Source organism: Pogoniulus pusillus, chromosome 11 (assembly GCF_015220805.1).
Source record: "Pogoniulus pusillus isolate bPogPus1 chromosome 11, bPogPus1.pri, whole genome shotgun sequence".
Classification (NCBI taxonomy): Eukaryota; Metazoa; Chordata; class Aves; order Piciformes; family Lybiidae; genus Pogoniulus; species Pogoniulus pusillus.
In genome coordinates this window covers 7,045,451-7,068,675 of record NC_087274.1, presented here as the reverse complement: position 1 = coordinate 7,068,675, position 23,225 = coordinate 7,045,451, and the positions used below count along the sequence as shown (strand labels likewise).

The 23,225-nt window shown below is 46.8% G+C and overlaps 1 protein-coding gene across 1 annotated transcript in view; it reads left to right on the top strand.

Moving 5' to 3' along the window:
* The window catches only part of RPTOR (regulatory associated protein of MTOR complex 1), a 219,516-nt gene that overhangs the window by 89,594 nt on the left and 106,697 nt on the right, over nucleotides 1-23,225 (top strand). The window contains exons 7-9 of the mRNA XM_064150737.1: nucleotides 42-101; nucleotides 15,004-15,104; nucleotides 16,504-16,648. Of these exons, the coding sequence (XP_064006807.1) occupies nucleotides 42-101; nucleotides 15,004-15,104; nucleotides 16,504-16,648 (306 nt within the window). The remainder of the gene's footprint in view (nucleotides 1-41; nucleotides 102-15,003; nucleotides 15,105-16,503; nucleotides 16,649-23,225) is intronic.

The following is a 23,225-nucleotide window of genomic DNA, read 5'->3' as shown; positions in this document are numbered from 1 at the left end:
TATTCAATTAGTCTGGTTTATTTTTGTTCTCTCCTCCGCAGGTTCTGTATGCAGAAGAGTGTCAGGCTGGTGCCAGGAGTCACACTGGATTTAATAGAGAAGTAAGCCAAAATTGATGTTTGCTTTTTCAATGTATGCACATTTATTTGTTTGTTTGTTTTCTTTTCCTGTTGTTTTTAATTTCCTCATTATTTCCAGCATTTCCCTTGTTGGTCTGCCAAGAAATTTCTTGGGGAAAAGCTTCTTTGCAGAGTCTGCACCTACAGTGTTTGTTGTTTCTGGCTGTAGCTTGGGTTGCTGAAATAAGCAGCGGCCATAAATGCGAGCAGGAGCTCAGGGAGCTGTGCCACAGTGGAGTTGTGGCTGCGCTGGGGTTTTGCTTGGCATCATCTCCCCCTCTACTCCGCTCTGGTGGGACCCCACCTGGGGTACTGCATCCAGTTGTGGAGCCCCTATTACAAGAGGGACGTGGATGTGGTGGAGTGTGTCCAGAGAAGGGCCACGAGGATGCTCAGAGGGCTGCAGCAGCTCTGCTGTGAGGACAGACTGAAAGAGTTGGGGCTGCTCAGTCTGGAGAAGAGGAGGCTCTGAGGGGTCTTCTTGTGGCCTTCCAGTATCTGAAGGGAGCCTACAAAAAAACTGGGGAGGGACTTTTTAGGCTCTCAGGTAGTGACAGGACTAGGGGGAATGGAGCAAAGCTGGAGGTGGGTAGGTTCAGAGTGGACGTGAGGAGCATGCGAGTGGTGAGAGGCTGGACTGGGTTGCCCAGGGAGGTGGTTGAGGCCCCATGGCTGGAGGTGTTTAAGGCCAGGCTGGCTGAGGCTGTGGCCAGGCTGTTCTATGGTAGGGTGTCCCTGCCCATGGCAGGATGGTTGGAACTAGATGATTCTTGTGGTCCCTTCCAACCCTGACTGATTCTATGATCTCCAGAGGCCACTTCCAATCCCTACCATCCTGTGATCCTGTGAAGACAATGGTTCTTCAAATTCACCTTCAGTTTCTCCAAACAAGGCTGTCTTTGAAATAATAAAAATAGGCCAGTGTAGACCTTTAGGTTGTTTATTGCTTTGTTGGTTTTAAAGTGTTTTCTTGTAAAAAGCTGAAGCATACTCTTAAAGACAGGGCAGTAGGTACTTGCAGCAGCTAAGTGCAGGAGTTCTGTGGTCCCTGCAGGTGATTTTTTGAGTGCCCTTTGTTTGGGATGTTGATGCACACATACACAAACTATGTGGGAGCTGCTAATGAAAGATGATTCATTCGGTTTCCCAGAAAGTTTAATTGTAGAAATATTGCTGTTGAGATTAATTAGAACTCTTCTGACCCTTAGATATCCAGAGTCCATTTACCATCTTTTTGTCTGAGCTGAACGCTGTAGGATTGAAGGGCACCCTGGGAGAAGAGGAGAAGAGGAATTTGGATAACAAGTGCCAGTTCTTAGGAATATATTCTCATCTTCCCTTGTATTTCAATAAGCTCCTGCACGCTGTAGCAAAGTGCAGCAATTCGTTCCTTGCTCATGCTGCCAATAGCAAATTATCTGTTATAGCAGAAGCAATGAGGGGAAGATTGCATCAGCTAAAATTTCTTGTTCAGTTTTCATGTTAGTAAATCATTCCCTGTTAACTTGCATGTTTTACATTCAGATGAGGTTACAAATGCTCCTCGGTGCTACCGGCTCTTCTGCGGTCTGTGTTTTAGAGCAGTCAGGCTCATCAGTGGTGTTTAGGTATTTAATCATGCTAATTTGTGATGGGAAAATTTGATTATCCTATCTCCTCTCAGCTGGGGAAGCGAAGCAATGACTCTTGTAAAGCTGCATTTCAGAGGCACTGATCTTACCAAAATAAAAGTAATCTTTCAGTTTACAACTCAAATAATAGAGACAAGACCTCATCTGTCAGAGAAAGCATTAAAGCCATTTGCAGAGGTGCATCACTCTAGGAAAAGGTCCTCCACTAGGTATTGTTTCCTCTGACAACCATTATGAAAATATGCTGGGTTTAGTTTTAGCTTTTGGCTTGAAGCAGCTAAGAAGCAGGAAGACAATCTCCCCAGGGGTTAGCCTTGTATTGCCTGGGTACTCAGAGGGGTGCTAACAGGGCTTTTGGTTTGAGAAGGTTAGATGGTCCTGATGTTGAAAGCTGTTCAGTAGTACAATGATGTGTAGTTCCCTGGGTGTTGTTTAAACGGGCAGAGTGCAAGGGATGTTGTTTTGGCCATCTCTAGCTGTTGGCAGCAAAGGTAAGCAGAAGTTCTTCGTGAGCTGAGGGGCTCATTCAGCAGCAGCGTGGATTGAGATCACCTCAGGCCACTGGGTAAACGTGCTCCAGAACAATGACAATATTATGTTAATTGCACTTAACATATTGCTATAAGAGTGTAGCTAATCAAAGAACATATGGTGAGGGTCAGTGAAGGTCTGAGCAAGGTAGCTCAAGAATCAGCTTCACCCAACACACAGATGTGCTGCTGAGGGGGAAATGCTCTTTAAATGATGGTTGATTGGCAAAAAGAAAAAGGCATTTCCTTCAGTATTTTTGGTTCTTACCCTAGCTCACATGTGTTCTTCAAAGGATGTCTTCCTGGAGAGTCTGCCAGGAGGAGCTTCCTGTAGATGTCAAATATTTAAACCTTATCGCCTTACTGTGCTCCATCCATCAGTTCTGGGAAGCACATGGGGTTTGTTACAGGCTCGAGCTAGGCCTAGGAACTTCCTGCACTGCCTGTGTGTTTATTGTGATTTATAATTTAGTTGTCTTTCAAACTGAGGAAAGAGTTTGTTTTGCAATCAAGCTGCAGACTTTGAGGCTAAAGTAGGCTGCACCTTCTCTGAAGGACTCAGGCTTGTAATTCTCTAGGCTAAGGCAGTGTCCTGCTGAATAAATCTCTTGTCTATCCTGATGGGCATTTGTACAACAGATCTGAAGCAAAGCCAAAATGGATCCCTGGTTTAGAAATAAAGATCTTTACTGAAGCCAGACAATAAAGTGAAAAGGGAGAAAGGAAAGGAAATGATGTTGACAAAGTGCTAGCAATTTAGGAACCTCTGGCTGCCACTTGCCAAGAGTTTTCAGTGGCAGCATCACTGTTGGGCACTCCTGCTGCCTTGGTTGGTCTTTCCTGCTTGGTCACAAGCCATCCTGTCATCTGTGCTGGCACAGCTTCTTGTTTTCTGCTGAGGGAAGCAAACAGGGGCTTCCTTCTGCCTTTTAAAAAAGGCTGGGAAAAAATCCTAAGGAATAGTTTAACTTGGTGTAGGGTGGGAATTCTGGGTGCCAAGAATCAGGGATGGCAGTGTTGCTGTGTTGGCTCCTAAATCACATCCTTGGGGGAGCAAGAAAGGTATTTTGCTTTCCTGGGATTCTCTTTTTTTCCCCCGGGTCCATTTTGCAGAAGGATTTGTAACCAGTATCCTGGTTACCTGAGAGCTCTCCATGCTTCTGGTAGGGCCACTTAGAAGAGAATCCTTTCCAGTACCTGAAGAAATCTGGGAGAAACTATTTAGAAGAGCTGTAGTGATAGGACAAGGGACAGTGATTAGAAATTGGATCAGGGCAGATTTAGGTTGGGCATTAGGAAGAAGTTCTGTGCAATGAGGATAGTGAAATACTGGAACACATGCCCAGAGATGGTGGGAATATGGTGAAGACTCCATCCCTAGAGACATTGTGCCCAGATGGCCAAGAGAGCCAATGGCATCCTGGCCTGGATCAGGAACAGTGAGGCCAGTAGGATGAGGGAGGTTATTCTGCCCCTGTACTCAGCACTGGTCAGGCCACACCTTGAGTGCTGTGCCCAGTTCTGGGCTCCTCAGTTCAAGAGAGATGTTGAGGTGCTGAAATGTGTCCAGAGAAGGGCAACAAAGCTGGTGAGGGGCCTGGAACACAGCCCTGTGAGGAGAGACTGAGGGTGTGCAGCCTGGAGAAGAGGCAGACCTCATTGCTGCCTACAACTCCCTGAAGGGAGACTGGAGCCAGGTGGGGTTGGTCTCTTCTCCCAGGCAAACAGCAACAGAACAAGGGGACACAGTCTCAAGCTGTGCCAGGGGAGGTCTAGGCTGGATGTTAGGAGGAAGTTTTTGGCAGAGAGAGTGATTGGCATTGGAATGGGCTGCCCAGGGAGGTGGTGGAATCACCATCCCTGGAGGTGTTGAAGCAATGTCTGGATGAGTCATTTAGTGCCATGGTCTAATTGATTGGCCAGGGCTGGGTGCTAGGTTGGACTGGGTGGTCTTGGAGATCTCTTCCAACCTGGCTGATTCTGTGCTTCCCCTGGGCCTCCTCTTCTCTTCTCCTTTCCAACCCGCTGCAGCCTGTGCAATGGCCATGTGAGCGCAGTGCCACCGTTCAGTCTCACAGCTGGGAAGCAGCCCAGCCCCTTGCTGTCAGGGCTGTCTGACAAAGGACCTTTTCTGAGTGTCAGCTCTGAATCACGTAGGCAGGAGCAGCGTGGGTGAAGCTCGCCTCTCTGCAGCGTGTGCTGTGGCTGCTCTCAGAGCAGAGAGCCCATCTCTGGGGCTGTCAGTCACCAGCACAAAATCCATCTATGAAAATCACCAGAAATAACAAATTTGAACTAAAACTAATTTTGGTTTCCACTTTCAAGTATTGTCAAATGCCACAGACTGGAAATTGTTAATTATTTTATTGATCTTTTTTTGTGTCATTGCTGAGCAATGGTTCAGTGGGAGCCAACTGGAAGGTGAAGTAGGAAAAATAAAGTCTCATGACTGTTTGGGGGGGTTGCAGAGATGATTATGTCTAGCAAACACTTCTGGTGCATGTTTTCTTCATAGTGATAGGACAAATGGGAATGGATTGAAACTTGAGGAGAGCAGATTGAGGCAGATGAGGGTAGTGAGACGCTGGAACAGGTGAGGATAGTGAGCAGATGAGGGTAGTGAGACACTGGAACAGGTTGCCCAAGGGAGTTGTGGATGCCCCCTCCCTGAAGGTGTTTAAGGGCTGGCTGGACAAAGCCTTGAGCAACCTGGTCTAGTGATAAATGTTCCTGCCCATGGCAGGGAGTTGGATCTAGATGATCTTTAAGGTCTTTTCCAACCAAAACTGTTCTGTGAGTCTATGAATCCTACACCCCACTGCCTACCTCGTGCGAGGAAACGCTGCCAGAGCTGCTGGTGTGGGCTTGGCAGAAGTCCACAAGAATCAGAGCTAGATGGAGGAAAAGTGGTTGATTACAAGAAAAAAAGGTCTGTTATTTTCCACAGGACTAGACAGGCACAAACACTTTTGCCTCTTGGGCAAGTGGCTAAGGCAACTGAAGGCTGAATGATAGCTGTGTCAACAGGACCATGGTTGGTGTGGCAAGTCTATGTCATCACAGCTGCCCTGATTTAAGGTGGTCTAACAGTTTGTGTACAGCAAGATGATAGCTTATGATTGGACTCAAGGTTCTTAAGATCTTTTCCTGCCAGGTGGTTCTATGATTCTAAGGTGTTGCTCTCTGCAGTTGCATGAAAGGAGGCTGTAGAGAGATGAGGGTCAGTCTGTTCAACCAAGTGACAAGCAATAGAAGAAGAGGAAATAGCCTCCAATTGCACCAAGGAAAGATTAGGTTTGCTGTTAGGGACAGTGTCATCACTGAAAGGGTTACCAGGCATTGGAACAGACTGCCCGGGGAGGTGGTGGAGTCCCCATCCCTGGAGGTATTTGAGAGGTGCATGGATGTAGTGCTTAGGGATATGGTTTAGTCAAGTCAGTGTTGGGCTTATGATTGGACTCAGAGATCTTTTCCAAGCTAGACAGTTGTATGCTTGTGTCTCTGCAGATCAGCTCTGTGCTAGTCCAAATGCTGCAGCCTGGGGTGTGTGGGGGGGGGGAGGGGTTTATTTATTATTTTATAGCAGGAACACTACTATTTTTTAGTTTGCTTTTAGAGCTAGGTTAGGCAGCTTTCAGCCCTTTTCTTCTAGAGAGCTCAGGGGAAGGCGCTGGAGCATATTCAGAGTGGAAGTGTCTCAGTAGGGCATTATTAGCCACGGGATAGCAGGGATGCTGTGCCACACTGCCTGTTGCTACAGCCACTTGTTAGGACTTGAGCTGAGGAAAAAACTTGGCTTTTGAAAATGTGATTTAGGAAAGTTTCTCTCTCATGATGAACCTGGGCTGATTGAAATGCAGGATTGTAGTTTTGCCACCATTGTGCCAGGCTATCAGTCTCTAGCGTAGGCAACGCCTATTGTAAATACAAAGTGCAGATCACACTCCAGAGGGTGGTTTTCATGGCAACACTTCTTTCATATCTTTAGAGAGAGAGAGAGAGCTGACAGGGCTGAACACCATTGTGCAGAGCTTTCCAGTGCTCTCAAATAAGTGATTCAAGAATCTCAAATGTTTTGTCTTTCGCAAGTAGGTTTCAGGAGCCCAATCACAACACATCTGGATTGTTCCCCATGCCTTGTGCTGAGGACCTGTTGCCTTTGAGCACCTTAACTGTGTTGATCCTGTCTAAGCAGCTCTTTCTAACTGAAGAGATTTGCACAGCATGCATCTTGCTGCATTACTCTTCCACCATTCACTCTGTATATGTACTCCATGTTTCCCCCCCCCAGAAGAGTAAAAAGTGAAATACATTTGTGGGTTATTTTTTTCCTGCCCCAAACTAAAATAATTGCAAATACTCACAGGCACACATCAGTACTAAAGCATCTTGTTTTATGAAGTCAAAGTATGATACTTCTCCTATGAGGACAGACTGAAAGAGTTGGGGCTGTTCAGTCTGAAGAAGAGGAGGCTCCAAGGTGACCTTCTTGTGGCCTGCCAGTATCTGAAAGGGGGCTACAAAAAAGCTGGGGAGGGACTTTTTAGGCTCTCAGGGAGTGACAGGAATGGGGGGAATGGAGCAAAGCTGGAGGTGGGGAGATTCAAACTGGCTGTGAGGAGGAAGTTGTTGAGCATGAGAGTGGTGAGAGGCTGGACTGGGTTGCCCAGGGAGGTGGTTGAGGCCCCATGGCTGGAGGTGTTTAAGGCCAGGCTGGATGAGGTTGTGGCCAGGCTGCTCTAGGGTAGGGTGTCCCTGCCCATGGCAGAGTGTTTGGAGCTGGCTGCTCCTTGTGGTCCCTTCCAACCCTGACTGATTCTATGATACTGCATATCCCAATGTTATATATATTATATTCCAAAAGCACAGATAAGGATGGAGTCCATCTGAAGGGAAAACCTTGGCAGCCTTTGTAGGCAAAGCTTCCCCTGTAATTAAAGTGATTCATGGGGTTCTGCTGAATTTCTGACAAGGACATTGATGGTTACACCTAGCACGAGCTCTTCAGTGACCCTGACATTTTGTAGTCCTCACTTTTCACAATAGACTGCTGTGATTTAGGTCTCTGTAAAGGCATCTGTCAGGAAGTTGATGGAAGAAGCAATTGAGAGTCCAGAGATGTTAAATTGCAGCAAGCAGCTGAGGCAGCCTGTGCCCTTTTTTCCCTTTCTTCCCCTCCCTCAGAAATAGTTTTTACTTTGTCCTTACTGTCAGAGGCTCTTGCTGATTGTCAGAGCACGGTGTGAGAGACATCAAGAGGAGCAATACCAAGATGAGAGCAATATTCTTCATGGGGAAAAGTACTTTGTGGAGCCTTCTGATGTTCTGCTTATGTAGATCCGTGGCCAAAGAGAAGTGAAAGGGAGATTTAGTTTGTAGCCACAGGATGGATTTGAAAGAGCACATTGGTTTAAGAGGTTGTATTGGGTTGAAAGAGACCCTCAAAAGTCATCTTGTCCAACTCCTCTCTGCAGTCAGCAGGGACACCTCCAACTAGATTAGGTTGCTTAGGGCCACATTAAGTCTAATCTTGAATGTCTTCAGGGATGGGGCCTCAACCACATCTCTGGGCAGCCTGTTCCAAGTATTTCACCACTCTTTCTGTGAAGAACTTCTTCCTTATGTCCAACTGAAATCTACTCTGCTCCAGTTTCAAACCACTGCTCCTATCCCTACAGGCCCTTCTAAACAGTCCCTCCCCAGCCTTCCTGAGGGAAATGCACTCACTCACTAAATGTTTCATCTGCAAAATGACATGAAGTATGCTTGTGTAGTGGAAAGCTACAAAAATAACACAAGTAAAGAGTCCTTTTCTACAAGAGAAGCAGAGATGTTTGAAACAGGCCCAACAAACCACTGATTATTTCAAAGAGATGAGAAGAAACAGAGATGGTTGTTCTGTTCAGCCCTGCAGAGGGACCTGGACAGGCTGGATGGGTGGGCAGAGGCCAATGGGATGAGATTGAACAAGGCCAACTGCAGGATTCTGCACTTTGGCCACAACAACCCCAAGCAGTGCTACAGGCTGGGGACTGAGTGGCTGGAAAGCAGCCAGGAGGAAAGGGACCTGGGGGTACTGATAGATAGTTGGCTGAAGATGAGCCAGCAGTGTGCCCAGGTGGCCAAGAGTGCCAATGGCATCCTGGCCTGGATCAGGAACAGTGTGGCCAGTAGGACAAGGGAGGTTATTCTGCCCCTGTACTCAGCACTGCTCAGGCCACACCTTGAGTGCTGTGTCCAGTTCTGGGCTCCTCAATTCAAAAAAGATGTTGAAGTGCTGGAATGTGCCCAGAGCAGGGCAACGAAGCTGGTGAGGGGCCTGGAGCACAGCCCTGTGAGGAGAGGCTGAGGGAGCTGGGGGGGTGCAGCCTGGAGAAGAGGAGGCTCAGGGCAGAGCTCATTGCTGTCTACAACTACCTGAAGGGACACTGTAGCCAGGTGGGGGGTAGCCTCTTCTCCCAGGCAAGCAGCAACAGAAGAAGGGGACACAGTCTCCAGTTGTGCCAGGGTAGGTCTAGGCTGGATGTTAGGAGAAAGTTGTTGTCAGAGAGAGTGATTGGCATTGGAATGGGCTGCCCAGGGAGGTGGTGGAGTCGCTGTCCCTGGAGGCGTTCAGGAAAGACCTGGCTGGGGCACTTAGTGCCATGGTCTGGTTGATTGGCTAGGGCTGGGTGCTAGGTTGGGCTGGATGATCTTGGAGGTCTCTTCCAACCTGGTTGATTCAATGATTCTATGATTCTATGTCTTTCTTGTGACTTTCTACTAGATGTCATTGTTGGTTATTTTAATGTAGTGCAGTGGTGCAGGTCTCCTAACAAGGGCAGGAGTTTGGGACCTCTGAGTTTTAGTGTGTGGAGATGGAATTTGTCTGGTGTGTTTAACTGAGGGTTGGCTGATTTGCTGTCCCTATCATCGAGGTGTGTTGAAATGCAGTCTGAGAGTCAGAGTCATCCTCCTGTTGCCTTTGGAAGCTTAAACTTCACATCTCAAAGATACAGAATGATTGTGCAATGCTGTGTGAAAAAATCCCTTCCTCAGCTTGTCATTGGAGCATTACAAACTGTCCTTCGGTTTCTGGGGTGGGAGTTTGAGGCTTCCCATCTTGCAATAAAAAAATACCTTGTGTTTATTTTCATCTGCTGATTTACAGTGCTGCCTGTTCCAGCTGTAATGGATTCCTGTGTGTCTCATAGAGAGCAACCCTGCTGTCAATTCCCTTCTGATGGCTGCTATCTAGTGCCAGCTCAGAGTGGGAGAGCTGTGCTAGGGTTTGTGGAGCTGGGGGAACGGATTGCCTTCCGCTCCTGTGCCATTCCCCACGCTCCCTCTGCCCTCGCCCTTAACACCCAAGCACTGAGGTTTTCAAAGCACTCAGCAGCATAAACCTTCCTGGCACAAAATTAGTATCTTTCTGACAATATGTGAGGGCAGAAAGAAAATGAACTCACCTAAGTGCCACATAAGATGTGAGAATGACAGCCTGTTAATTTCTGCTGCCTGACTGCAGCCCCTCACAGGTAGCTTCATTTTCTCTGATACTTGCAGCCAGTTTTAGAAAGTCACAGTGTGAGTAAACATCTTAGAATCTAAAATGAAAGCTATACCACACTAATGAGTAGTATTTTAAGTTTCTTTTAAATCTTTACCTATGAAGGTAAGAAGCACACCTTGATTCCCCCAGACAGGAGCTACTCAGATCACAAGGAGCTTCTGAACTTGGGCTGCCAGCAGCAACTTCGGCTGTCAGCCTTTCGTTCCTGCTTAATAGCATCAGCAAGATGTGTCTCAGCTCACAATCTGCATTTAATGAAAGAGAATTTAGTATGAACTGTGTGCAGAACTCTCCATCTGGTGTAAAGATTCAAGCTCTACCACGAAACACCCTTCTTCTATTCCCACTGAAAACTGGCTTGCAAGTGGCCATCAAATGGTTTGAGCTCAGCAGTTGGCTTGCTAGGGAATCTCTGCAAGATCACTTTGGTTTCTAATTAATAACACCCTGACTTAGGAGACGCTACTCTTTTTGCTGCAAGAGGGTGTTCTGCAATGCAAATATTTATGTGAAATCCTCACAAGAGCAGTTGTGTGGCCTCGTGTTCCCTCTGCTTGCTCTGGGGGATCAGTTAGCAAACACTGTGCCAGAGATGGATGTATTTTTTTTTTCCTCTGCTATCAAGACAGACAGGAATTTTTTTTTATAGGATATTAATTTCTAGCTGGTTTGGAAACTATTTATGTAAGAGAACGTGCTTCATCTGAACCTGCCTGCAAATAGTGCTGCTGGAGGTGTCAGAGGAAGACGTTGCCATAGGGAGAGCTCTCACTGCTGGTGCTTTGTCTTATTCATAGAATCATAGAATCAACCAGGTTGGAAGAGACCTCCAAGATCATCCAGTCCAACCTAGCACCCAGCCCTATCCAGTCAACTAGACCATGGCACTAAGTGCCTCATCCAGTCTTTTCTTGAAGACCCCCAAGACGGTGCCTCCACCACCTCCCTGGGCAGCCCATTCCAATGCCAATCACTCTCTCTGTGAAGAACTTCTTCCTAACATCCAGCCTATACCTACCCTGGCACAACTTGAGACTGTGTCCCCTTGTTCTATTGCTGGTTGCCTGGGAGAAGAGGCCACCCCCCACCTGGCTACAATGTCCCTTCAGGTAGTTGTAGACAGTAATAAGATCACCTCTGAGCCTCCTCTTCCACAGGCTAAACAGGCCCAGCTCCCTCAACCTCTCCTCATAGGATTTGTGCTCCAGGCCCCTCACCAGCTTTGTTGCCCTTCTCTGGACATGTTCCAGCACCTCAACATCTTTCTTGAATTGAGGGGCCCAGAACTGGACACAGCACTCAAGGTGTGGCCTGACCAGTGCTGAGTACAGGGGAAGAATAACCTCCCTTGTCCTACTGGCCACACTGTTCCTGAAATCTAGCTCCAATGGCCACAAGAGTGTCAGGTTGTATCTGTGTTTGAGCGTCCTGAGCATTGATAAGGCAGCCCAGGAGCAGGTCTCTTGGCTTTGGTTTGTTGGCTGTGGGCAAGTGGTCATTTGGGGTTGTTGTTGTTCTTCTTTTGTTTTTCTTCTTCATGTTCCTGTGAGAAGCAAATAAGTGTTAGAAAGCATATTTAGGAAATCTGCTCAGGGCAGAGGCAGAAGCTGAGAGATTAGAGAACATTTTGCAACCACTTTTCTTCCTTTAAGTGGCATTGTGCATGTATTGGCTTTGAGTCACAGTAGACTGGTTGTCATTTGGCCCCTGCAGTCACAGAAATCAGGATGCATGTTGGTCCTTCAGGTTTTTTGACTTCACATCTTATTAGAGATGAACAAATGCAGCATGAATTCCTCATACCATATCTGTCCCGTGGATAGCTCCTGCAAGTTCTCCATGGGACAGCAATGTGCCCTTGTGGCCAAGAGGAGCAGCAGCATCCGGGGGTCATTAAGAGAACTGTGTCCAGCAGGTCTAGGGAGGTTCTCCTACTTCTCTTCTGCCCTGCTGAGACCACACCTGGAATACTGTGTCCAGTTTTGGGTTGCCCAATTTAAGAAAGACAGGGATCTGCTGGAAAGAGTCCAATAGAGAGCCATGAGGATGACTGAGGAACTTGAACATCTCTCCTGTGAAGAGAGATGTTTGGTCTTGAGAAGACTGAGAGGGGATCTTATCAATGTCTATAACTATCTGAGGGGTGGGTGTCAGGGTGAAGGCACCAGACTCTTTTGGTGGTGCCCAGTGATAGGACAAGGAACAATGGGTACACAGGAGGTTCAATCTCAACAGGAGGAAACACTTCTTTGCTGTGAGAGTGCCAGAGCACTGGAGAAGGCTGCCCAGAGAGGTTGGGGAGTCTCCTTCTCTGGAGACTTTTAAAAACCACCTGAATGCATTCCTGTGCAGACTATCCTAGGAGATGCTGCTTTAGGAAGGTCATTGGACTAGATGATGGCTATACAGGTCCCCTCCAACTCTGAGCATTCTGTGAATGATTCAATGCCTGGATGAGATAAACTTGAGTCACTTCTTGCAGGCTACAAAAGCAAGACCCTGGCCCAGCAAGATTCCTGCTAGAATGTTGGTCTTTGACCTGTACTGAACAGGCTTTGGTCAGGCTGTCACCTCTGGTGTACTGATGCTTAGAATAATACATGTCAAGCCCAGAGGAGACTTCTGGTTTGTCTGCCCTGCCCTATTGCATATTTCAGGCTAGAGAGTTTCACCAAGTTACTTCTCAGCAGAGTCAAATAACTTGTGCTCCTCTGAAGTGTTTATGCCTTGAACCCTTGAAAGATGATTGAATTGCTTCCCTTTCTTCCCGTGGCCAAGTGCTCTTCCTTCTTTCTCTACTTGAATTTCTCAGGCCCAGGCCAACCTCATGAAATTCAACAAGGCCAAGTATAAAGTCTTGCACCTGGGTGAGCACAGTCACAAGCACAGCTCCAGGCTGGGTGGGGAATGGCTGAGGGCAGCCCTGAGGAAAAGGCCCTGGGGGTTTGGAGTGATGAAAAGCTCAACATGAGCCTGCAGTGAGAGTGCAGCCCAGACAGCAACCCTGTGCTGGGCTGCAGCAAGAGCAGTGTGGGCAGCAGGGCAAGGGAGGGGATTCTACCTCTTTGCTCTGCTCTCCTGAGACCCCACCTGGAGTCCTGTGTGCAGTTCTGGAGCCCCCAGCACAAGAAGGACATGGAACTGTTGGAGCCAGTCCAGAGGAGGCCACCAAGATGCTTAGAGGGCTGCAGCAGCTCTGCTATGAGGACAGGCTGCAAAGGTTGGGGCTCTACAACCTGGAGAGAGAAGACTTCAGAATCTGAAGGGGACCTACAGGAAGGCTGGAGAGGGACTATAGACAAGGCCTTGTAATGACAGGATGAGGAGCAAAGGGTTTAAAGTGACAGTGGGAAGATTCAAACTAGATGTTAGAAAAGGGTTCTTTCCAGTGAGGGTGGTGAGACACTGGCACAGGTTGCCCAGGCAGGTTGTGGCTGCTGCCTCTCTGGAGGGGTTCAAGGCCAGTTTGGATGAGGTCTTGAGCAACCTGTTCTAGTGGGAGGTGTCCCTGCATATGACGAGGGATTGGAACTGGATGAGCTTTGAGGTCCCTTCCAACCTAAACCATTCTGTGATACTTGTGCAAAGCATTTGTTAGCACCAGTTTTTTTTTCTCTCTTGTAGATGTTTATCCACACTGTTCATAGAATCATAGAATCAACCAGGTTGGAAGAGACCTCTAAGCTCAGCCAGTCCAACCTAGCACCCAGCCCTGTCCAGTCAACCAGACCTTGGCACTAAGTGCCTCATCCAGGCTTTGCTTCAACACCCCCAGGGATGGTGCCTCCACCACCTCCCTGGGCAGCCCATTCCAATGCCAATCACTCTCTCTGCCAACAACTTCCTCCTAACATCCAGCCTAGACCTCCCCTGGCACAACTGCAGACTGTGTCCCCTTGTTCTATTGCTGGTTGCTTGGCGGAAGAGACCAACCCCACCTGGCTCCAGCCTCCCTTCAGGGAGTTGTAGACAGTTTAAGTTTAGGAACTTCCTTGTAGATAGGATGCCCTCCTTACCTTTCTCACAGCATGGCATTAATTCACTATCTTTTGTAAGCTATTTAAGTGAATGTCAAGATATGAGTAGTAGGCAAAATGTTTGAGTGTCAGGGCTCAGTGGTACAATCCCCTCTGTCCTCTGCTCCCTCCCTTCCACAAGGCTGCTGCCCTGTTTTCTTGTGTAAGGGCCCATGCAGGGTTTCCTGTGCTCAGGGCTTTCCTGGCTGAACTGCTGTTTCTTCAAAAGCTTTGTGATTTCTGTCTGGGGATTTTTTTTTGCTACTTAATGAGTTCTCATGGGCCACAAAGATGATCAGAGGGCTGGAGCACCTCCTCCATGGGGACAGGCTGCAAGAGTTGGAGCTGTTTAGCCTGGAGAATCATAGAATCAGCCAGGTTGGAAGAGAACTTCAAGCTCAGCCAGTCCAACCTAGTGCCCAGCCCTATCCAATCAACCAGACCATGGCACTAAGTGCCTCATCCAGGCTTTCCTTCAAGACCTCCAGGGACAGCAACTCCACCACCTCCCTGGGCAGCCCATTCCAATGCCAATCACTCTCTCTGACAACAACTTCCTCTTAACATCCAGCCTAGACCTCCCCCAGGGCAACTTGAGACTGTGTCCCCTTCTTCTGTTGCTGCTTGCCTAGCAGAATAGCTCAACCTCACCTGGCTACAGCCTCCCTTCAGGTAGTTGCAGATAGCAATGAGGTCTGCCCTGAACCTCCTCTTCTGCAGGCTGCACACCCCCAGCTCCCTCAGCCTCTCCTCACAGGGCTGTGCTCCAGGCCCCTCACCAGCTTCATTGCCCTTCTCTGGACATGTTCCAGTATCTCTCTTGAATTGAGGACCCCAGAACTGGACACAGTACTCAGGGTGTGGCCTGACCAGTATTTCCTAACATCCAGCCTAAACTGTTTTCCTTCGATTCAGTTATCCATAACCAATTCCTGCTTTATTGTCCTTTATCTGGCAATTCACCTCTCAAGCCAATCCAGGTGGAATAGATTTAGGATTAGGGAAGTTCATCTGGCAGGAGTAATTCTGGGTTAAGAATGAACAGTTCTGGAAATGCTGTCTTCTGGAGCCTTGATGGAGCCTTAGGAGTGTGGGCTGTGTGTCTCAAAAAGAATTAGGAAACATACTTGTGAGTTTTTTTCCCCCCACTTGCAGGATTCCTGGAAGGCTGAATGATAGGAGAACTCCACTGGGAGAGCTGAACTGGATCTTCACTGCTATCACAGACACCATTGCATGGAACGTGCTGCCAAGAGGTAAGGCTTGGGCAGGTGACTGAGGCTTTCAAGAGCATTGCTTGTTTAGAGTTGAAGGATGAAGAATTAGGTAAATGAGAGACTAAAATAAGGGAAAACTTGAAACCTGGTGCTGCAATTTCAGATCAGAGTAAATCTTCAGGCTATTTACATTTTTCCAGGTCACTCTTTTTATTAGCAGCACTTCAGCAACCTGATCACTGAGAGCCAGAAGAGTTTTCTCTAGTGCTAACATGGTTGCTTTAGCTTGGGTGACTTTGATTCTTACATTTTTTTCCCCTCAGCATTTGTTAGTATTGTAAACCAAAGAGTTTTCCCTCTCTCTCATGAGTAAATTTCACCCCATTGCTCTACCCCTATTGTGGTTTGAATTTGTGCTTTTGGACCATGTGTGGGCAAGTTTGTAAACAGTGTTGCAGCTATGCTCAGCACAGCACAAACTCTCCTTTGCCTTTATAGAAGGCAGCAGCACATTTCCTGTCTTTAAGGATTCATTTTGGCTTCTCTTAAGTCTATCAAACTGCCTTAGCAGGTGTATAGTTCTTGATTAAACAGCACACAGAGGTCCTTTTTTCCCCTCAGTAATTTCCAAAAACTTTGTCAGGCTGACTTTAAGTGAAACATCAAAAGGAGAATTTTTATCCAGAAGAGGCAAAAATGAACCCAAGGTGGAAAGTATTTAATTCTGTTAATGAGAAAAGGAGAGTAATTGGGATGCTTGAAGGGAGCTCAGGAGGTGAGATTTGCTTTAGCTAATTGGAAAACTGTAAAAACTTGTTACAGGGATAAAATATTAACACATTTTTAATGCCTTAAATGATTTTTGCCCTTTACCTAAGGGACTTAAGTCACAGAGATGTGCATCTATTTGAACTTGATGACCTTAAAGGTCTTTTCCGAATGAAATTCAAGAGAGATGTTGAGGTGCTGGAAGGTGTCCAGAGAAGGGCAGCAAAGCTGGTGAGAGGCCTGGAACACAAACTCTATGAGGAGAGGCTGAGGGAGCTGGGGCTGTTTAGACTAGAGAAGAGGAGGCTCAGGGCAGAGCTCATTGCTGTCTACAACTACCTGAAGGGAGGCTGTAGCCAGGTGGGGTTGGTCTCTCCTCCCAGGCAACCAGCAACAGAAGAAGGGGACACAGTCTCCAGTTGTGCCAGGGGATGTCTAGGCTGGATGTTAGGAGGAAGTTGTTGTCAGAGAGAGTAATTGACATTGGAATGGGCTGCCCAGGGAGGTGGTGGAGTCACCATGCCTGGAGGTGCCCGAGTAAAGCCTGGATGAGGCACTTGGTGCCATGGTCTGGTTGATTAAATAGGGCTGGGGGATAGGTTGGATCTTGGAGGTCTCTTCCAACCTGGTTGATTCTATGATTCTAATCATTCCTGCAATCTCTTGGCAGATCTTTTCCAGAAGCTCTTCAGGCAAGACCTGCTTGTGGCCAGCTTATTCCGTAACTTCCTCCTAGCAGAAAGAATCATGAGGTCCTACAACTGCACCCCTGTCAGCAGCCCTCGGCTACCTCCCACCTACATGCATGCCATGTGGTAAGTCGCAGCCTGCCCCTGCCTGCAGAGGCTGATTGATGCCTTAAGGAGATTTCAGGCACTGAGGGCCTGAAAGATTATTGCTGCTTAAACCTTCACAGTGCTTTACTGATTAGGTTGCTGGATTAAAAAAATGAAACAGCATAGGGCACAGAGGGACCTGGACAGGCTGGAGGGGTAGCTGGAGAGAATCTCCTGAGGTTCAAGGAGGCAAAGTACAGGACACTGCAACCCTTGATAGGAATACAGGCTGTGGGATGATGAAATTGAGAGCAGCTCTACAGGAAAGGATTTGGAGGTAGTGGTGGATGAGAAGCTGGACATGAGCCAGCTGTGTGCACTTGCAGGCCAGAAGGCCAATGGAATCCTGGGCTGCCACACCTTGAGTCTTGTGTCCAGTTCTGGGCTCCTCAATTCAAGAGAGATGTTGAAGTACTGGAACGTGCCCAGAGAAGGGTGAAAAAGCTGGTGAGGGGCCTGGAGCACAGCCGTGTGGGGAGAGGCTGAGGGAGCTGGGGGTGTGCAGCCTGCAGAAGAGGAGGCTCAGGGCAGAGCTCATTGCTGTCTACAGCTACCTGAAGGGAGGTTGTAGCCAGGTGGGTTTGGTCTCTTCTGCTAGGCAAGCAGCAACAGAAGAAGGGGATACAGTCTCAAGTTGTGCCAGGGGAGGTCTAGGCTGGATGTTAGGAGGAAGTTGTTGCCAGAGAGAGTGATTGGCATTGGAATGGGCTGCCCAGGGAGGTGGTGGAGTTGCTGTCCCTGGAGGTGTTGAAGCAAAGCCTGGCTGGGGCACTTAATGCCATGGTCTGGTTGATTGGCTAGGGCTGGGTGCTAGGTTGGCCTGACTGAGCTTGGAGGTCTCTTCCAACCTGCTTGATGCTATGATTCTATGAAAAAAGGAGTGGCCAGCAGGTCGATAGAGGTGATTCTGCCACTGTGCTCTGATGAGACCTGATTTGGAGTACTGTGTCCAGCTATGGGGCCACCAACACAAGAGAGGCATGGACCTGCTGGAGCAGGTTTAGAGGAGGGTCACAAAGATGTTCAGAGGGCTGGAACACCTCTCCCATGAGGACAGGCTGAAAGAATTGGGGCTGTTTAAGCCTGGAGAAGAGAAGGCTGCAGGGAGACCTTAGAGCTACATTTCAGTATCTAAAGGCGACCTACAGGGAAGTTGAGGAGGGAACAGTCAGAAGGGCCTGTGGTGATAGGAGAAAGGACAATGGTTTGAAACTGGAGTAGGGGAGGTTTAGGGTGGACATCAGGAAGAACTTCTTCACAATGAGGGTGGTGAAGTACTGGAACAGGTTGCCCAGGGATATGGTTTGAGGCCCCATCTTTGGAGCCATTCAAAATCAGACTTAGCATAGAATCACAGAATCAACCAGGTTGGAAGAGACTTCCAAGCTCAGCCAGTCCAACCTAGCACCCAGCCCTATCCAGTCAACCAGACCATGGCCCTAAGTGCCTCATCCAGGCTTTGCTTGAATACCTCCAGGGGCGGTGACTCCACCACCTCCCTGGGCAGCCCATTCCAATGGCAAATCTAGTTGGAGACGTCCCTGCAGGGGGAGTTGAGCAAGATGACCTTTGAGGGTCCCTTCCAACCCAATGTGATCTGTGAATCTCCAAGTGTATTTCTGCTCTGTGCATGAACAATTACCTTGTCATTCTGTAATGCAGAAGCTTCAGTTCAGCCACAGAATCCTCCACTCCAAATAACAAAAGAAATGGGGCATCTGCTAGCTGTACTTTCACAAAGGGATTAAGTCTCCAGTGATTGGGAAGTGTGGGGAGAGCTTAGGGCCTGAGGGAAAACTTCTTACCTTGTGTTGTTAAAGCAGAAGAAGGTTTGGGGTTTTTTTTTGCTGCAAAGTTCATCTGTTTTTTGCTGTTGCTTTTAAGATGATTAAGGGAGATGGAGGTGGCACAGTTATCAGAAAGCTCTTAAATGTGGTTTTGACTGTCAGACAAATGTCCTGTGAACAGTAATGATAAAAATAATAACAGCAGTGCTAACAAAAAATGCTTGCTTTCATTTTTTTAATTCACTACAATTAAGTATAGAAAGTGCCCAACATTTGGCTAAGTACAAACTGGTACAGTTAAGCTAAGGCAGTTATGGAGGAGAAAATGATCATGGGTACCTTGCTGAGAGGCTAATAAATGACATGGCAAAGTAGCTGAGTGAGCTTAATTTACCTGCATTTTCAACAGCCTTTTAAGAAGTTTCCTCCATAAAATTGTAGAGGAAATAAATGCAGAGGAGGTATGAAGTGGTGATGATGATCAGTGTAAAACTGATGGCAGTGGCACTCTGCAGCTACCTGCAGTTGTGGAGAGAGTTTGGTTCTGATCTCTTCTCACAGGTGAAGAGAGAATTACAGAAACAGCCAGGTTGGAAAAGCCTCTCAGGATCATCATGTCCAACCTATAACTCTACTCTACAAGATTCACCTTAAATCATGTCCCTAAGCACCACATCCAGATGACCCTTAAACACATCCAGGGTGGGTGACTCCACCACCTCCCTGGGCAGCTCATTCCAGTCTCTGACTACTCTCTCCGTGAAAAACTTTTTCCTTAAGCCCAATCTAAACCTCCCCTTGTTCTGTCTCCAATTACCTGTGAGAAGAGACCAGCACTAAGAGGGAATGGCCTCAAACTGCAACAGGGTAGGTTTAGACTGGACATTAGGAAAGATTTTCTCACAGAAAGAGTAGTCAGATGACAGAGTAGGCTGCCCAGGAAGGTGGTTGAGTCACCATCCCTGGATGTCTTTAAAGGTTGTTTAGATGTGGTGCTTGGGGTGCTTGTGGTGCTTGGTTTAGGGGTGAGCTTCATATAGACTAGAGTTAATGGTTGGACTTGATCCCAGGGGTCCTTTCCAACCTGAACAGTTCTGTGATTCTATGATGATATGGGATGGTTTCCTTAGGAAGTGAAAGCCAGCAGAGAGCCCTGGCAGCATCTGCAGGCACAGGCAGCCATTGGGGGAGGTGTTTGCTGCTAATGCAGAGTTGCTTTAATTATTGTAAAGCATGGAGGCAATAGGAGGGGCTTTGAATGGGATTATTTACAATGGGGCAGCTTTGTTAAAGGTGCTGTGAGTTTGTGCCTGGCAAACAATGTTCTGAAGTGCTTTGGGTGAGCAACTTGAGGAAAATTGTTTCAGGCATTTGTAAATGCAGTGATTTGGTTTATTGCTGTGTCAGATGAGGGACTGGGATGTTTGTAAGTGAAGAGGAGAAAAAAACCCACCAGAGTTCCCCTGATATCTTTCAGGTGAGGTTGGTACTACATGTGTCAGAGCTTGAGCTGCAGGACTCTGTTTCTAGTTGCAGTAGAGTGAAACAGGTTGCAGAAATTTTGAACCAGTAAATTTCTTGAGTTATTTATGGCTTGCTTATTGCCAGCATATTAAAAACCTCTATTTCCAGTTCCTTTTGGGAATAGAATTCATTCTTGTTGCCAACCTAATAAAATCCTCTATTTCTGGATTCCTATGGAAGTGTGTCTTAGTCACTGTTGCCATCTACATTCTCAACCACAGGAGCGAAACTAGTTCTGTATCTCTTGGACCTGCATGGTAGCATCATGGATTCTTTGTATTGTAGTTCTCCTGGTGCAAAAGGGTGCAGAAAATACCTTTGTAAAGCTCCTCAGGTATAGCAGCCTTGTTGCTGCTTCTTAGGATTTACCAGAAGAAGAAATTCCTTATCAACCCCCCCCCCCCTCACAGGACTGTTTTCCTTCTGAGTCCCAAACAGTAGCAAAGTAGACAGCAGGTGAGCAGAGAGAATCCCCTGACACTCAGTGTCCTCCAAACCAATGTGCAATTTGAAGCAAACCAAGCAAAGGGGAATATTCCACTTGGTCAGAGGGGGCTGGGTTTGTTCTGATGAACTTTTAGGAAGGCCAGATTTAGAAACTAAATTAGGACTCGCTTAAATATCCTCTAAAAATAATCACCTGCCCCTTTCATTCAAGAAGTTTCTAATGGAGCCTTGATCTGAAACCTCCAAACCCATTTTGCTGTTTACATAAACTAGGTAATGGGGCTGGAGGGCAAGAGAATTGGCCAAGGGAGTGTGGTAAAGAATGGAAACTTCAGGCAGTGTGGTCTGATGGTGATGTTGAAGCTACGTCTGCATGGTTACATGGTGGAGGATACAGCGAGATTTTAGCAAAAGTCTTGAGGCTTTCCACAGATAGGATAGGATAGAATAGGGTAGGATAGAGTGGAATAGAATACAATAGGATAGGATAGGATAGAATAGAGTAGAACAGAATAGGGTAGAGTGGAATAGAATACAGTAAGATAGGATGAGAATAGAATAGAACAGAATAGGATAGGATAGAGTGGAGTAGAATACAATAGGATAGGATAGAGTGGAGTAGAATACAATAGGATAGGATAGAATAGAGTAGAATACAATAGGATAGGATGGAATAGAGTAGAACAGAATAGGATGGAATAGAATAGAATAGAATAGGGTAGAATAGAACAGAATAGGGTAGGATAGAGTGGAATAGGATAGGATAGAAAATAATAGAGTAGAACAGAATAGGATAGAGTGGAATAGAATACGATAGGATAGGATAAGAATAGAATAGAACAGAATAGGATAGAGTGGAATAGCATAGGATATGATAGAATAGAACAGAATAGGATAGGATAGAGTGGAATAGAATACAATAGGATAGAATAGGATAGGATAGAGTAGAACAGAATAGGATAGAGTGGAATAGAATAGGATAGGATAGGATAGGATAGGATAGGATAGGATAGAGTAGAATAGAATAGGATAGGATAGGGTAGAGTAGAATAGAATAGGATAGGGTAGAGTAGAACAGAATAGGGTAGGATAGAGTGCAATAGAATAGGATAGAATAGAATAGGATAGGGTAGAGTGGAATAGAATAGAATAGGATAGGGTAGAGTGGAATAGAATAGGGTAGGATAGACTGCAGTAGAATAGGATAGGATAGAATAGAATAGAATAGAATAGAATAGAATAGAATAGAATAGAACAGAACAGAATAGAATATAATAGAATAGAACAGAATAGAATATAATAGAATAGAACAGAATAGAATATAATAGAATAGAACAGAACAGAATAGGGTAGGATAGAGTGGAATAGAATAGGATAGGATAGAAAAGAATAGAACAGAACAGAATAGAATCAACCAGGCTGGAAGAGACCTCCAAGATCATCCAGTCCAACCTAGCAGCCAGATTTTTTGCACCTAGCATGTCAGACACCTCTTTGAAGAACAAGTCCTGCTGCTGTGTTGTGTCAGCAATGGTTTGATCTGCACACAGTGGGCAAGAATTTCTCTGGGGTTCTCTCCTGCAGTTGCAAATGCAGAATGAATGCCAGTAGTGGCTCTGATATAGACCAGCCAGTGCTCCTCGAGGACTAGACTTCAGACTTCCCAGCCTTTGAGCTCTTCTTCCACTCTCCTATCCTTTCCAGCCTCTCCTTATTTGGGTTGGTTTAGGACACTGTACCTTCCACCATGATCCTGTGTGCACCAGGTGTGTGTTCCTGACTTAGGTTTTGGTTCATTGCTTGCAGCCTGAGTGGTGGTGTCATGTTTTAGCTTCTCCAGTAGGTGTATACAGACTTTCTTCTCTCTTCAAATCATGCTCTGGAATCTCTTTTGCCTTCCTGGCCTTTGTCCTTCTCTTCACAAAAGGTAATAGAAGATTATTACACTGTTTCTCTGCTATTACAAACTGTTCTGTACAAACTGTTCAGCCGGGATAGAGACTGAAAATGGGATCTAAATGCCAGCATCTTTTGTATCCCAGCAGCAGGCTGACTGGAGAAGCAAATGACTGCTGGGTGCTAGTACAGGCTTTGCACCATCTTTTGCAGCAGAAGCATTAGGAAGTGTTTCGCTGTCAGTGGCAACACTGACAGCATCTCTGCTGAACCCTGCACACTCTGCATTTGTGCTCCTGGTGCTCATTGCTGGGCCTGGGCCTCTTACTGGGAGCATCTCACAGTCAGTCAGAGAAGAAAGAGCTGAAACAGCTCCTGCCTCGCTGCTGCAGATGTGCTGCTGAGGTCAGAGCACAACATCCCTGCTTCCCACCGTGCTGCCTGTGGCTGGATAACAGACTTCTGCCAGCTCTGGAAGGAAGTTGTGGGAAAGCTGAGTGAGGCTGGTGGCCAGCAGCTGGCTGGAGTGTGCTGGGGGGAGGAGCACAAGCTGCACAATGTGCCTTATGAGTTTACCTCTTGATTAGTTAGGACTGCTCCTTGTCAGGTATTAGAGTGGAACCTTTAGCTTTTTTGGCTTCTCTTTGTCCCTGCTTGTTTGCTAATTAATTTTCTCTAAGTCACACTCAAATCTGTGGTGATTTGATGGTCATAGCAGGAGCCCTGACACTGCTGGAGGGATGAGCTCCTGTTGCTTTTGGTTTAGTTCTTTCAACAGTAGCTTTTAGAAATACTGACCTAGGAAGCTGTTGTTCTGAACAATTCATTTGAGAGACCTCTGTTACCTCTTCTGTTAATTATCCTTTTTACCTACGCTACTGAGGAAAAGTGAATTATTTTAT